We start from the raw sequence: 14,864 nt of genomic DNA, 5'->3' as shown, positions 1-14,864 counted from the left end.
TCCCCCGCCAAAGCCTTTCACTTATGGACTCTCACAGTGCTACTCAAAGTCAGTGAGACACTCCAAGCAGATCTCTATTATACCTTATGTAATGTCAACTTTGAACTATTGCCAAAGCACCGTTAGAAACTTTATGAATAAGGTATATTTTAGGGTGGGAAAGGGTGACCTTTGATCTAACTCCATTCATTACTGCAATTACCAGAACAGCAAATGAGATGCTAGGAGACTCAGGGTCAAGTCCCACCTTGCTCCAGGGGTGTGTAATAACATCTCTTAAAGGGATGATTGGAAAATACCAATACAAAGATACAGGGCTCTTCTGATGCAATGGTAGTGTCCCTACCCATGAGTTGGTAGACCAGGTTCAAGTCCCACCTTGTTCTCAGAGATGTGTAACAACATCTTAATGAAGTGATTGGAAAATATCAAACAAATGTACAGGGCTCTTCCAGTGCAATGGTATTGTCCCTACCTGTGAGCCAGTAGACCTGGGATTGAAATCCCACCTTGTTCTCAGAAATGTGTAACAACATCTCTTAATGGAGTGATTGTAAGACACCATTACAAATGTAGAGGGCGATTCTGATGCAGTGGTAGTCTACAGTTCTGGTCGCCACATTACCAAAAGTATGTGGACGCTTTGGAGAGGGTGCAGAGAAGGTTTACGAGGATGTTGCCTGGTATGGAAGGTGCTAGCTATGAAGAGAGGTTGAGTAAGTTAGGTTTATTTTCATTAGAAAAAAAGGAGATTGAGGGGGGACCTGATTGAGGTTTACAAAACCATGAAGGGTATAGACAGGGTGGATAGAGACAAGCTTTTTCCCAGGGTGAAGGATTCAATAATGAGAGGTCATGCTTTCAAGGTGAGAGGTGAAAAGTTTAAAGGGGATATACGCGGCAAATACTTTACACAGAGGGTGGTGGGTGTCTGGAACACATTGCCAGCAGAGGTGGTAGGGGCAGGCATGGGCAGACTCATTTAAGATGCTTCTGGACAGATGCATGAGTAGGTAGGGAGTAGAGGGATACAGATGCTTAGGAATTGGGCGACAGGTTCAGACAGTAGATTTTATCGGCTCAGGCTTGGAGGGCCGAAGGGCCTGTTCCTGGGCTGTAAATTTTCTTTGTTCTTTCTTTGTAGTGTATCTACCTCTGAGCCAGTATACCTGGGATTGAAATCCCACCTTGTTCTCAGAATTGTGTAACAACATCTCTTAATGGAGTGATTGGAAAACACCATTACAAATGTAGAGGGCTCTTCTGATGTAGTGGTAGTGTCCCTACCTCTGAGCCATGAGACACTGGTTGAAGTCCCACTTTCTTCCGGGTGAGTGTAACAACATCTCTGAACAGGTTGATTGGAAAAGGTCTACCTGACGAACATGCCAGACAGCAGGAAAGAGATGAATGTCCCACAGCGGGTCTCTCCCAGGCCAGTTGTGGCTGGGGATCTCCCACAGCTCCAGGGTCACTCTGTGAGGAAACCTGCAGGAGCTCCCAGTCACAACTGGCCTCTGTAGACACCCCATTGTGTTCCCGTCCCGGCCCTTTTCCCAAACAAAAAGGAAACACGGTCCAGAGGAGCATAATTTGACCTTTTAAGCACTTCTTTCGGGGAGAAACGCAATTTGGAAGGAATGCCGAAAAGTTTGCGTCAGTGGGGAGGTGGGGAAATGACGTTGTTGCTGTATGTTCTGGAAGGAGCTGGCGTTTTCCCAGGAGCCAGGCGGGGATGGGTTTTATATAGAGGCTGCTGCAGACAGTGAGCGAGTCAGTGACACACAGAGAGAGAGTGAGCTGCTGCTGCTGCCTGAACATTACAGTGTCTGTGTGGGTGCAACAAACAGCCAGCTCTAACCCCACCATCCTCCCTGTGCAGCCATGGGCAAGGACTATTACAGCATCCTGGGCTTGCAGAAAGGAGCTTCCGAGGAAGACATCAAGAAAGCTTATCGGAAACAAGCCCTGAGGTGGCACCCGGACAAGAATAAAGCCGCGAACGCCGAGGAGAAGTTCAAAGAAGTGGCCGAAGCTTACGAGGTCCTGAGTGACCCCAAGAAGAGAGAGATCTATGACCAGTTTGGGGAGGAAGGTGAGTGTGGAATATTAAAACCAAAGCCACCGCCCTGTGTAGGGAATGAGAGGCCAGTCTGAAGGTGGAAGGGCTTGACATGAATGAGTTATTGCTGCATTCTCACCCCTCCACCACCCCGTTTGCTATTTCCTTCTCGCGGAGTTTACATATACACCCCCACACCCAGCAAGCTGTCAATCCAGGCACTGAAAGAACTTGCCTCCCCATCAAGGACAGCTTTACCGCTGCCGTTTTCCGAAGCGATCAGTCTCTGTCCTGCCTCCCACTTCATTGAAAAGCCCAGTCTGGGTTTTCTGATCTGGTATTCCCTCAACCTCTGGAGAATGTGAATGATAGAACAGGTTGGAAGGGGCTAAGTGGCCTTCTCTTCCTATGTAATGGCAGCAAGTCAGAGTTTCAGAGTGGCAGTGATCATAAATCCAAATACTCATGGGGTGCGGGGTGGGTGGCTGTGTGTCATTGAATGTACTGCACTTTAAATAGAACGTTTCTTTGAACGAAATGGATATTCAATAGCTCCATGGATTTTGCAGCATGGACTGGGTCCCTAGGGCTCTTCATGCGTGCTCTGCTATTCAGTTGACTGTTTCAATCTGTAACTCCACTCTCAGGAATACTGTAGCACTGAAGGGGGCTGTTCTATTGTCAAATATGAGTGAGCTCTTTTGGAGAGGAATCTATTTTCTCCCACTCTTTCCCCACAACCCTGCACTTTTCTTCCACATCCTAATATGGGAGAGATGTTGGTGTTCATGATGGTTTCACTGGACCAGAAATCCAGACGCCCAGACTACTGGTCTGGGGGGAGGGGGGCATGGAGGGAGGAGGGGGGCATGGATACAAATGCCAGCATTGAGGGATATGGGCCAGGTGCTGGCAGGTGGGAATAGATTGGGTTGGGATATCTGATTGGCATGGACGAGTTGGACTGGAGGGTCTGTTTCCGTGCTGTACATCTCTGTGACTCTATGTCCATTGGTGGAGTTTAAATTCAAATTAAAAGATCATTGATTTTTGGCATCATCCACCCGGTTCGTATCAACACCATCCTTACCTGGTATGGTATACATGTGACTCCAGACCCACAGTAATGTGTTGACTCTGAAATGGCCTAGCAAACCATGCAGTGCAAGGATATTTGGGGGATGGGTGACAAATTCTGGCCTTTGATAAACAAAACAAAATATCATTTTATACTATTCCAACCAATCTTGCCCCACAATTCAGTTGGGTCATTGGTCTCTGCCCCATGGAGCCCCCTTTTTCCTGTATCTCCCAGTGCTCCTCTGTTATTTAAAGCTGTATCGATCTCAGTGAGTAGAATTCCAATTGACTTCCAAAGCTAACTTCCTCTTGTTAGTGAGGGTGTCAGGGGGTGTGTTTTGCCACAGGCCGGTAGTACGTGGCCTTTAACAAGCACAGAGAACGCTGGAGACGCTCAGCAGATCTGTGGAGAGAGAAATGTTTACACGTCTGTTGTAACTCTTCAGAATTGGTAAATGTACTCCCTTTTCCTCATCCAGGGCTGAAAGGAGGAGCTGGTGGTCCCGATGAACAGGGAGGAACATTCCGCTACACCTTCCATGGAGACCCTCATGCCACCTTTGCAGCATTCTTTGGGGGTGCCAACCCTTTTGAGATGTTCTTCGGCAGGAGGATGGCAAATGGACACCAGGAAGAGGGCATGGATGTGGACTCTGACCCCTTTGCCCAGTTTTCAGGCTTCAGCATGAATGGCTTCCCGAGGGACAGGCATGGCGGAGGACTGATGGGACAGATGCGGCGCAGGCAAGACCCGCCCATCATCCATGAGCTGCGGGTGTCCCTCGAGGAGATCTTTAATGGCTCTACCAAGAGGATGAAGATCTCCAGGAAGCGGCTGAACCCGGATGGTAGGACCATCAGGATGGAGGATAAGATACTGACTATCGAAATTAAAAAGGGCTGGAAAGAGGGAACCAAAATCACATTCCCAAAAGAAGGGGACGAAACACCAAACACTATCCCAGCAGATGTGGTTTTTGTACTCAAAGACAAGCCTCACTCCCACTTTAAGAGAGATGGATCGAATATTATTTACAATGTCCGCGTCAGCCTGAGGGAGGTATGTCTACTTTTAGATCATTTTATTAAGTTTGTACTTAGTTTATCCAATAGACAGGAAAACGGAAATGAAACAATGGTTAAAATAAGAAATGATTTCCTCCATCCCTATAATAAGGCCTCTCTCTCAACCCTGAGATTACTTGGCTTCTCCAGTTCTGGCCTCTTTTGCATTTTCTAATCAACCTGTTCAGGGATGTTATTATATGTCTCTGGACTTGGTGGGTCTTGAACTTGGATCTCCTGTCTCAGAGATAGAAACTCTACCGTTGTATCACAAGGGCTCTATCTGGTCAACTTTTGATTTTTTTTTTGTAAACTATTACCTCAGGCTTCTTTTGAATCCCCAATTTTCACTGCCTTCAGCTGCTTTGAGGTTAAACCTCTTCACCTCTGACTGAGCATTTGGTCTCCTGTACAGTTATCTGGTTTGGTGTCAGGTTTTGACTGAATGCTGCTGTGAAGCACCTTGGAATGTTCCAATTTTTTTTAATAAGCTATATGTAAATGAAAAGTTTGTTGTTCCTGTCAACAATTCCAGCGCCTTTTTATGAAAACCTGTTGGTGAGAAATGATCAAGGTCTTGGCCATCTACTAGTGCCCCTTGCCCCTCTGTGACCAGCTAGAGGACACTATGAGGATTGAACAGGCTGTCTCTCCAAACTGGAACCCAAAAGCAAGTATCCAGTCACGTTGATAATTCTCCCATTCATCTCTTGGTTAGTCAAAGGCCTATATTTGAAAATTCTCCTGAGTGATGTTCAGTGGCGCAAAAACAGACAGTTTTAGGGAGCTATAAATAATGAATACAAGTTGATTTTATTTTTGGAAATGTTTTTTTATTATGACATACCAGTAGTTATAACCCTTCTCACAGCAGACCTGCTTTTATATCTGGCCTTCTCTGAACAGCTCATCTATAAATGAGTCATAGAGACCAGAATATCCTGAGATTGATATGACCAATTGTGCTGTACGAACTGGAGTAGTAATCAAGACATTTATGATCTTCAGGATTAGGAAGGGACACCAGGAATAATTTTTCAATTTTCTGCTTTGTTCAGAAATTTTTGCCTGTCTTGGTCATATACTGGCAGTTTTGGATGTTGCTACATGTGATTTTCAGATTTGGAAATGTTCTATTATTGTAAGAGATCTGGGGAAGAGGTTACATTTACAGTTCAAGTAACAATGCATGTGCTAGGAAATAAAACAGACTTGATGCTGAATAAACCTTTGCCCAGCTTTCTCATGCTATTAATACATAAGGTAAAATTTGTCCAACATTCAAATTAAGACAGAAAAATAAAGAAGGTCAGCAACAGACTGTGTCACTCGGAGAGCAATGCTACAATATCAACAATGGGAGTTATAAATTTACAATGATCAAGGACTGAGGGAACATGCATTTTTTATAGTGCCTACTATCAGATGTCCTTAGCATGTTATGACTAATGAAGCACCTTTTATGTCGTTTCTGTAATGTAGGAACCATGACAGCCAATTGGTTCACAGCAGGATCCCAGGGACAACACTGAGTCAAACAGACGCTTCGGTCCAACCAGTCCATGCCAACTATAATCCTAAACTAAGCATAATTCCACCTACCTGCTCCTGGCCCATGTACCCCTAAAGCTTTCCTATTCATGTACTTATCCAAATGTCTTTTAAACATTGTAATTAGTTAGCTAATTTGACCAGATAGTTTTGTTGTTTTAATGGTTGTCAGTTTATGGATAAATATTGAACAGGAAAATCACACGTTGTTATTGTGAGTCTTGACAATGTCTATGCCAAGGAAGTACCCCATCTACTAGCCAGGTGCTTACAATGTTATAGTAAATATATAACATTGGGGGAATCTTGCCTTCTCAAGAGGGCAGTGGAAACTTGGGTGCAGGATGGTACACCATGAAGATCAGAATCGGAAAACTGTAGGGAATTGGCTAAGCCCAACGAAAAGCTATCTTGTCGGGGATGCCTACTAAGGATGAGAATCTGAGCATAACTGGCACAGTGGAATTGTTGACAATATAAAAAAAATGCCAAAGCAAGCACACTATCCAAAACATTTATAAATGAATGCTTGAGCCTCAGCTGGAGTATTGTGCCCAATTCTGGGCACCATGCTTTAGGAAGAATGTGAAAACCCTGGAAAGGATTCAAAGGAACTTCATAGAAATGACAACAAGGGATGAGGGATTTGGACGAACAAGAGAAGCTGGGTTTATTCTGCTGGGAGCAGAGAGGTGAAGAATAGATTTGATGGGGTTTTAAATTCTCAGAAGTTTTAAATCAATAAATAGGGCAAAATGTTTCCACTTATAGGATCAGAAATTTGCAGATGCAGATTTTGCAGTAATTTGAAAAAGGACTGTAATGAAGATGAAAATTTATTATACAAAACACAATGTTATGATCTGTATTGTATTGCCTAAAAGAGTGCCTTTTCAAAGTTAATTGGACAGGGAAAAATTCCAGAGTATGGGCTGAAGTGCAGGGGTCGTATGGCTAATTGAATAGTTCTTAAAAGATATTACAGACATTATGGACTGATTAGCATCAACAGTTGTCCAGTTCTGTTTGTTTGGAGCTGTTTCTTGCAGCACAGTAAGCATTTTAATTACAAGTTTTGAGATAGGCAGTAAATGCTGGCCTTGCTAGCAATATCAACATCCTGTGAAATACTTTTTTAAAAAACAAGTATGATCTTTCGATGTGGTACAAAAAGATTTGCCAGAACCTTTACTGATCAAGTGAGGATCTGTAGTTCTGCACTGGAAATGCATGTGCAAAATCTCTGCTCGCAGATCTTTGACTGTGATTGAAATATTTGTGACTAAGAAGCTAACTATCCTCTTAGAAGTTTAAGTAAAGTTGATATTCCTTTCCACCTTATCTGTGACTGGCTCTGCAGACAGGAATTGGCTAAATGGTTGGGCAAATTGCTATAATCAGTCTTGATGAAGAATTCCTTCACATTTAGGGCGGCATGGTGGCTGAGTGGTTAGCACTGCTGCCTCACAGTGCCAGGGTCCCAGGTTCGATTCCAGCGTGGGCAACTGCCTGTGTGGAGTTTGCATATTCTCCCCATGTCTGTGTGAGGTTCCTCCAGGTGCTCCGGTTTCCTCCCACATTCCAAAGATGTGCAGGTCAGGTGAATTGGCCATGCTAAATTGTCTATAGTTGTTAGGTGCATTGGTCAGAGGGGGGTGGGTTACTTTTCGGAGGGTCGGTGTGGAGTTGTTGGGCCAAAGGTCCTGTTTCCACACTGTAGGGAATCTAATCTAAATTTGTGAAAACCATATGGGACTTGCATATAGCTAGCAATACTCATGTTCATTTGACATTGTTAGCTGATTCAGCAATGTACCATATGTCAAAGCCATAGGCATCTGATCCTCAGCAATGTGTCATGGGGATTTAGACTCACCATAGGTTCAGTGAATGTTGATTCACAAAATGATGAACATAGCAAATCATGCAATCAATCAGTTTCAACAACATCATGTATGCCATCAGGGATGCCCATGGTGTTGCCATGGAATCCCTACTTGGCTTACTCTTTGCAAGTATCCTTGTTGGGTTCCATGAGAAATGTAACCTTGTTGGAATGATACCTAACCATCTACCCCTTGCATATTTCTGATACGTAGGTGATGTACATCTGCTGTATTTGAATCAGCAGTTACATTAAGAATTCCCTTGCAAGTTTTAACAGGCCTGATGCTGCACTCAAATTCATGTTTGAAGTGGTGTGGCTGAATAAGCTCCCTTTTCTCAATGTCCAAATTGAGAAACTGGCCAGAGAGCTCTTGATGACTGCCTGTAGATACATCGACATTTCTACGGTTCCATGTGTCGTAAAAGGAGTCTTTTTTTCAGGCAAATTCTGAAATAGGGTTGAATTGTTCACCATGCAGACTTAGTGTGGATATAGAACATGTCAAAATCATCATGGTGGACAACAGCAGTCCTGATCAAATCATTTCTTACAGTAGACTGTGCAAATTCATGAACGGCCCTAAGGTCCTGAAAAGTGCCCAGTCCATCTCCCAATTACCATGAAAGGATAGGTCATGTCAAATGTTTGAGCAACAGGTGAACAGCTGTTTTAAGCTGTACGTGCAGCACAAATGACGTTCACCACGAATAGAATGTTGTCATCAAGCCAAAATGCTTATCACAAATGAGCAATGTTGTATGTCAATTTTGACGCCAATGTGATGCCACATATGTGGACCATATGTCTGAACAACTGGTGGATCACATCCAACAAGCAAAGTACTGATTGTACCCAATTGGCCTGCACTTGCAAAACTCTCAACATATTACCCACTATAAGATGTGATTTGGCAATTGGACAATTACAATTTGCTGGATAGGCCTGAATATGCGAGGAATTACGCTGACAAATCAAGTTAGGATTATCAATTGGGCACACCGTGTGTATTGGGAGTGGTGTCTGTTCCAACTTGAACATTGGCTGGTTCATTCACTGACAATGACGTGAACACGCAAAGTCAACTTGCCTAGTTGAAAATTTAAATCAAGCCTGGCAGTCAGTCAGCGTTAAAGGTGCTTTCTTAAAGGTGAACACCCAACCAATCAGAGTATGTTTGCCAACCAATCAGCACTCTCCTCTCATGCTTGTAAATCTCCTTGAATTGATATTCTTGCAAACTGTCCTAATGAATGCAAGGCAAAAAGTTCACACAAAATGTCTTCTTTTTGGCAATATGACAAGTACTGCACAATGAACAGCAAGTTTAATTACAAATTTAAGTTTGATTAAGTTCAATTACTAACATTAATTCTTGTGTCCTTTATGAATGCTTTCAAAATAAAGGTTTAAAGAAAGTTTCAGTAATGTAATACCAAGTTGTCCAAAGACCTTTGCCCCAAAATATGGAAAAGGCTGGAATTGAGTCAGATTTTAAAACTCCATTACAATTCTCTCATTCTCCTGTTAATAACCTGGGAAGCAACTGAAAGTTATTGAGGGTGAAAGTCTCCAAGATCCAGTTCTCTGACTGACTGAACTAACTGATCTCAGCTGAGATGCCACACTGACCTCAGCACTCCTGACCTCAGCAAAGGAAATGAAAACACCTTGTAATTATTCAGTGTATGTAATCAGCCACACTACATCTAAACTTTTGTGTGTTCATGTGCAGCTTAGGCAAAACAGGATCAGGCTTAGCTGTAATGTCTTACTTATTAGAACATAGATAATAGGTAGCTCTGGAATGTTCTCTTCATCCCTCCCACCATCTGTTTAAGATGCATCTTAAAGCCGACCTCTTTGACCAAACAATTTGGTCACATTTCCCATTGCGTCCTCCAATGGCTCACTGACAATTTTACATGATGACACTTCTGTGAATTATTTAGGAAATTTTGCCAAGTTAACGGAACTATTGAAATGAAACTTCTTATTGTCGTTACCTGGAAATGTTGTGCACCCATGCTGCCTATATTTGTGGAAACCATCAGGGATATCTTGTGTAGATTCACTGCCGTTAATGCCTCTTGCTGGTAATAGTAAAAAATACCGAGACCATGTGGGAAAGGAGGCATACATAAGTGTTAGGCAGAGGCTAGGTTCTGTCTTAGTTAACAGTAGAGGTTTCATTACTTCGTAGCTAGTTATTATCTAAGATGAGACAGTCATGGCCAATTTAAAAGTACTGAGTAGTATAAGGAGAACCCTGCGCAACTCTGATTAGCTCCTTCCAGTAACAGTTCTTTACATCCTAATGGTTGAAACTTGTCTTCTGATGTCCCTTTTTGGGTACTAACTCTTTTGTACAACAGTTGCCACTTGAAATGGCTTGGGTGCCATCCAGCTGCAATGTAAGCCTCCTGTTCGGGATAGAGCTGTGACTGTGCCTGGGTACATGGTGTGCATATATTTCTCTCATGACATTAAGAAATTCAAACATTTTGACAGTGGACAGTCCGTGCACTTGATTCAATTTTAAAACCACTTTGACATTAACTTACCTAATGTCATCTATTTTGGTCTCACTTTGAGCATTGGAAACACCTGACGTCCAATTGCTACATTAATGACAGTCACTTTTACAAATTAACAACATTGTCAGAATTATTGGTTTAACAATCATAATTATAAACCAGAGGGTTGTGGAAGCTCATTTGTTGAGTATGTTTAAGACCGCGATTGATTGATGAATTTCTACATACCAATGACATTCAGAGGTGTGAGGAGAGCACGGGAAAATGACATTGAGATAGATGATCAGCCACGATCTGGAATGGTGGAGCAGGACCAAAAGGCTAAATGGCCAACTTCTGCTCCTGTGTTTCTGTCTTTGGTTCACTGCAGTATTAAACCTTCTGTTAGTGTACTTTATTAAACTGACTGACTTTCTCACAATAATTACCTCTTTCCTTTCCTTTTTATTGCCACTTCCCACAAGGGTAATTTTCCCCACAGGGGAACCAAGCTGACATACTGCAGTAATGATGGAGTGCTGCACTGTTAGAGATGCTTTTTTTTTAATGTGTCATGAAACTGAAGCCTTTGATCGTGGCATTGGGTTTCCAAAAGTATTTAAGCTAACATACTCAATCAACCCCCATGGAAAAGGTCTTTCAGCCAGTCAGTCACTCATCTCATTGTTCTTTCTGGGATCTTGCTATGTGTAAAAGGAATGGCAAGGTGGGATTGTTCCAAGTCAGAGTGGCATTTGGCATGGAGCATAATTAGTGCTCCAGTGTATTTACTGCCCTTGTCCTGCTAAGTGGTAGAGGTTGGAAGGTTTTATTTAAGGCTTGTTAGGCCATCTCAGTAGGCAGTTAAGGATAAACAATTTTGCTGTGGGTTGGAGCTACTTTAATAGTGGTGTTGGGATTTGAACCTAGGGTACTAACCTGGGTATCTGGGTTACTAGTTCAATAATACCCTCACGTCACCATCTGGGTTCAGTATGAAGACTGGGCACACATGAGATCTAATGTGGCTGCCCCTCCGAGGAAAATTAATCAAATAAGGTAAAGCTACAATAGTGGCATGGTAGCTCAGTGGTTAGCACTGCTGCCTCCCAGCAGCAGTGACCTAGGTTCAATTCCACCATCTGGTGACTGTGTGGAGTTTGCACATTCTCCCTGTGTCTGCGTGGGTTTGCTCCGGTTTATTCCCACAATCCAAAGATTGAAGGTTAGGTGGGTTGACCAAGCTAACTTGCGCATAGCGTCCAAGCATGTGCAGGTTGATTGGGTTAGCCATGGGGAAAATACAGGGTTACAGGAATAGGGTAGGGAGGTGGGTCTGGGTGGGATGCTCTTTGGAGGATCAGTGTGGACTCTATGGGCCGAATGGCCTGCTTCCACACGGTGTGGATTCTACAAACAATGTCACAGCACCATCAGTATTCTTTCAACTAATTACATTTCCCTTTTGTCATTCCAGGCTTTATGTGGTTGTGTAGTACATGTGCCAACCATGGAAGGCAGATCGATCCCACTAGCAACTCAGGACGTGATCAAACCAGGATCAAGGAAGAGGATAAGCGGCAGAGGATTACCATTCCCTAAAAACCCAGACCGCCGAGGTGACCTGATTGTGGAATTTGAAGTAATTTTCCCAGACTTTATATCCACATCGTCCAAAGAAGTGCTGAAAAGACATTTACCCACATCGTAAATGTCAGGACTGGACTTCAGCAGAAGTGTCACTCCACTGTATATAGTGAACTAACTGCTTTGCAGTGTTGTGCTTGGGCCATGTGCGTGTTCTGGGAAGAAATATCAATGCATGTTTTGGGAGGTCTCTCAAACAGCAATAATCTTTTGCCGTGGTTCTTAAAGCAGAGACCGAAGCTTTTTACCATATCCTTTTCAGGGCAGTCGTTGACCTTTTGTACTTTTTTTATTTAGCAAATTGTTTTCTTTCCTCTCGTGTAAATATAAAATGCTGCCCAACAAACAGCAATTCGTATTCTTGGCAAAAGAGGAAATTGATACTCAGAGGCTGGTTCAAAGCTTACACTTGAGGACTAGCTCAAAGTAGAAATAGCCTGGGTTCAGATTGCAGTTTGCGATGTTCACCAAAAAGTGTGTTTTCACCAGATTAACACTCATTTATAAATATCGCACAAACTTTAAGAAGTTCAGCATCATGCAATTTGACTGTCTGTGCACTGTTAAATTAATTCATTGTTATTTTGAACTCCACTGAGATTCTCTTGTGTGCATTTGGTGGACATGTAAAATCTTTCTGTGATGCCCACTCGAACTGTGAACAATGTCCAGTGTTGTAATTGATTTTCTTTATTCCCCATCCCAATGTGGATGGTGTTTGCAAGGATCACTGAGTGACGAAGCATTAGAATGAAGTACTGTTGTTATAGTTATGTTGGAAGAGGAGGTAGCTATTTGGGGTGATTAACTGCATTGGAGCAACGTCAGGGTACTGGCTCACATCCAATTTTATTTGTAGCTTCACAAAGACAGTAACAGAAGTGGTCAAACAAAAGTAACAGTATTTATTAAAATCTAAAATCAAAATGTTTTTGCTCCTTGTATGATAAAATGTACTGTTTGAACAATAATGCTTTTATTTTGTTAAAATGATAAATACATGAACAAAGTTAACACCTGACATCCAGTGTCTTGTCTGTTTTTGTTAGTGTGTTGTCCAGTGATGTTAGACAATGGTTTTCATTCTGTTTCTCAAGATATTAAATGTAGACTTTGCTGAACTGAAGGTTAATGCACGTCAGTAAGGTTAGGAATGACGAGCGGACAGAATTTAATGAGCATTACAGGACAGACTTTTGGATGAGCTTAAGTTTATTAAAGGTCAATAGTGCAATCTACTTAGCAGGTTGCAAATAACTGTGGATGCAAATGGGAAAGTTACATTTTTACTGAAATAAGAGGACAGTGTGAAAATTAGATTTCATTCTTTCAAGGAAAAATAGTTAAGAAAGAAAGAGTTTGCATTATGATCACACCTTCACACCCTCAGACTGTCTCAAAGTGCTTCACAACCAATAAAGAACTTATGAAGTAAATCCATAGCTACACACACAGCAGCCATTTTAGACACAGCAATAGATAATGACCAGGCTTTTTATTTTTCCTTCATGATATGTGGGCATTGTTGGCTCTGCCAACATTTAATGTCACCCCTAATTGTCTTCCTTCTTGAACTGCTACAGTCTTTGGGTTGTAGATACACCCACAATGCCGTTAGGGAGAGAATGCCAGAATTTTGACCCAGTGACAGTGAAGGAACAGTGACATTTCCATGCCAGGATGGTGAGTGGTTTAGAGGGGAACCTGCAGGCAGTGGTGTTCCCACATATCTGCTGCCCTGGTCCTTCTAGGTGGCAGAGATTGCGAATTTGGATGGTGCTGCCTGAGGATCTTTGTTGGTCGCAGTTCTTCTTGTAGATAGTACTCACAGCTGTAACTGGAAGGATTCTGGATTAGTGGTGCTGGAAGAGCACAGCAATTCAGGCAGCATCCAAGGAGGTTTGAAATCGACGTTTCGGGCAAAAGCCCTTCATCAGGAATAAAGGAAGGGCTTTTGCCCGAAACGTCGATTTCGAAGCTCCTTGGATGCTGCTTGAACTGCTGTGCTCTTCCAGCACCACTAATTCAGATCTGGTTTCCAGCATCTGCAGTCATTGTTTTTACCTCTGTAACTGGAAGGACTAAGTTCTATGACGCCATTAATCAGCTATTACAAAGCTCCCATGCTGGCAATGAATAATTCAAATTAGAAATGCAGGGGAATTGACTGTGTGCTGTACAGGTCACTTTGCCCTGAAATAAATCCAACCTCTCCTCAGAAGTAGCAGTATGAAAGAGGAGCTGTTTCACTGAATTACAATGCAGGTTGCAACAATGATAGATTTAGTATTATGGAGATGATGTTAATTACCCAGGTGGTTCATGAATGGCCATTAGGAAAAATAAAATCTGGCATCCTGCTCTGGTCTACATATGACTCCACGTACCCTAACTCCCAGACCCATAGCAATGTGGTTGATTCTTAGCTTCCCTCTGAAATGGCCAAATAAGACATTCAGTTCAAGGATGGCCCTGCTCATGACATCCATATTCTTGGACTGTTCAGGTGACGGTTCAGCTCTCATGCCTTTTTAGATCTGTTCGTTATTTGACAGTTTTCAGGAAGATTAATTGTGACTCATTGCGCTAAAATATTATTATTTGGAACTTTGACTAAAATAATTTATTTCTTACGCACTGAATGTTGGCATTGCTGGCTGTGTCAGCATTTGTTGTTCATCCATGGTTTAGATTTCCTACAGTGTGGAAACGGGCCCTTCGGCCCAACCAGTCCACATCGACCCTCCGAAGAGTAACCCACCCAGACCCATTTCCCTCTGAATGATGTACCTGACATAACATGCAATTTAGCACGGCCAATTCACCTGACCTGTACATCTTTTGTGACTGGAAGGAAACCGGAACACCCAGAGGAAACCCACACAGACATGGGGAGAATGTGCAAACTCCACACAGACCCTGGTGCACTGAGCCACCGTGCTCTTGAGAAAGTGGTGGTGAGCTGCCTTTGTTTAGATTAGATCAGATTAGATTAGATTAGATTACATTACATTCCATTACAGTGTGGAAACAGGCCCTTCGGCCCAACAAGTCCACA

The 14,864-nt window shown here is 42.7% G+C and overlaps 1 protein-coding gene across 1 annotated transcript; it reads left to right on the top strand.

Moving 5' to 3' along the window:
• Positions 1 to 1,766: 1,766 nt before the first annotated feature.
• On the top strand, positions 1,767 to 12,827 carry dnajb4 (DnaJ heat shock protein family (Hsp40) member B4). Its single transcript, XM_043698702.2, has 3 exons — positions 1,767 to 2,095; positions 3,622 to 4,202; positions 11,637 to 12,827. The coding sequence occupies exons 1-3, from the start codon at positions 1,885 to 1,887 to the stop codon at positions 11,868 to 11,870; spliced, it is 1,026 nt and encodes a 341-aa protein (XP_043554637.1). The 5' UTR covers positions 1,767 to 1,884; the 3' UTR covers positions 11,871 to 12,827.
• The last annotated feature ends 2,037 nt before the right edge of the window (positions 12,828 to 14,864 follow it).

The sequence above is a fragment of the Chiloscyllium plagiosum genome, unplaced genomic scaffold (genome assembly GCF_037043375.1).
Source record: "Chiloscyllium plagiosum isolate Xiang-an unplaced genomic scaffold, Cpla_swu_hap1 HiC_scaffold_9, whole genome shotgun sequence".
Lineage (NCBI taxonomy): Eukaryota > Metazoa > Chordata > Chondrichthyes > Orectolobiformes > Hemiscylliidae > Chiloscyllium > Chiloscyllium plagiosum.
This window is presented reverse-complemented; position numbering and strand designations above follow the sequence as displayed.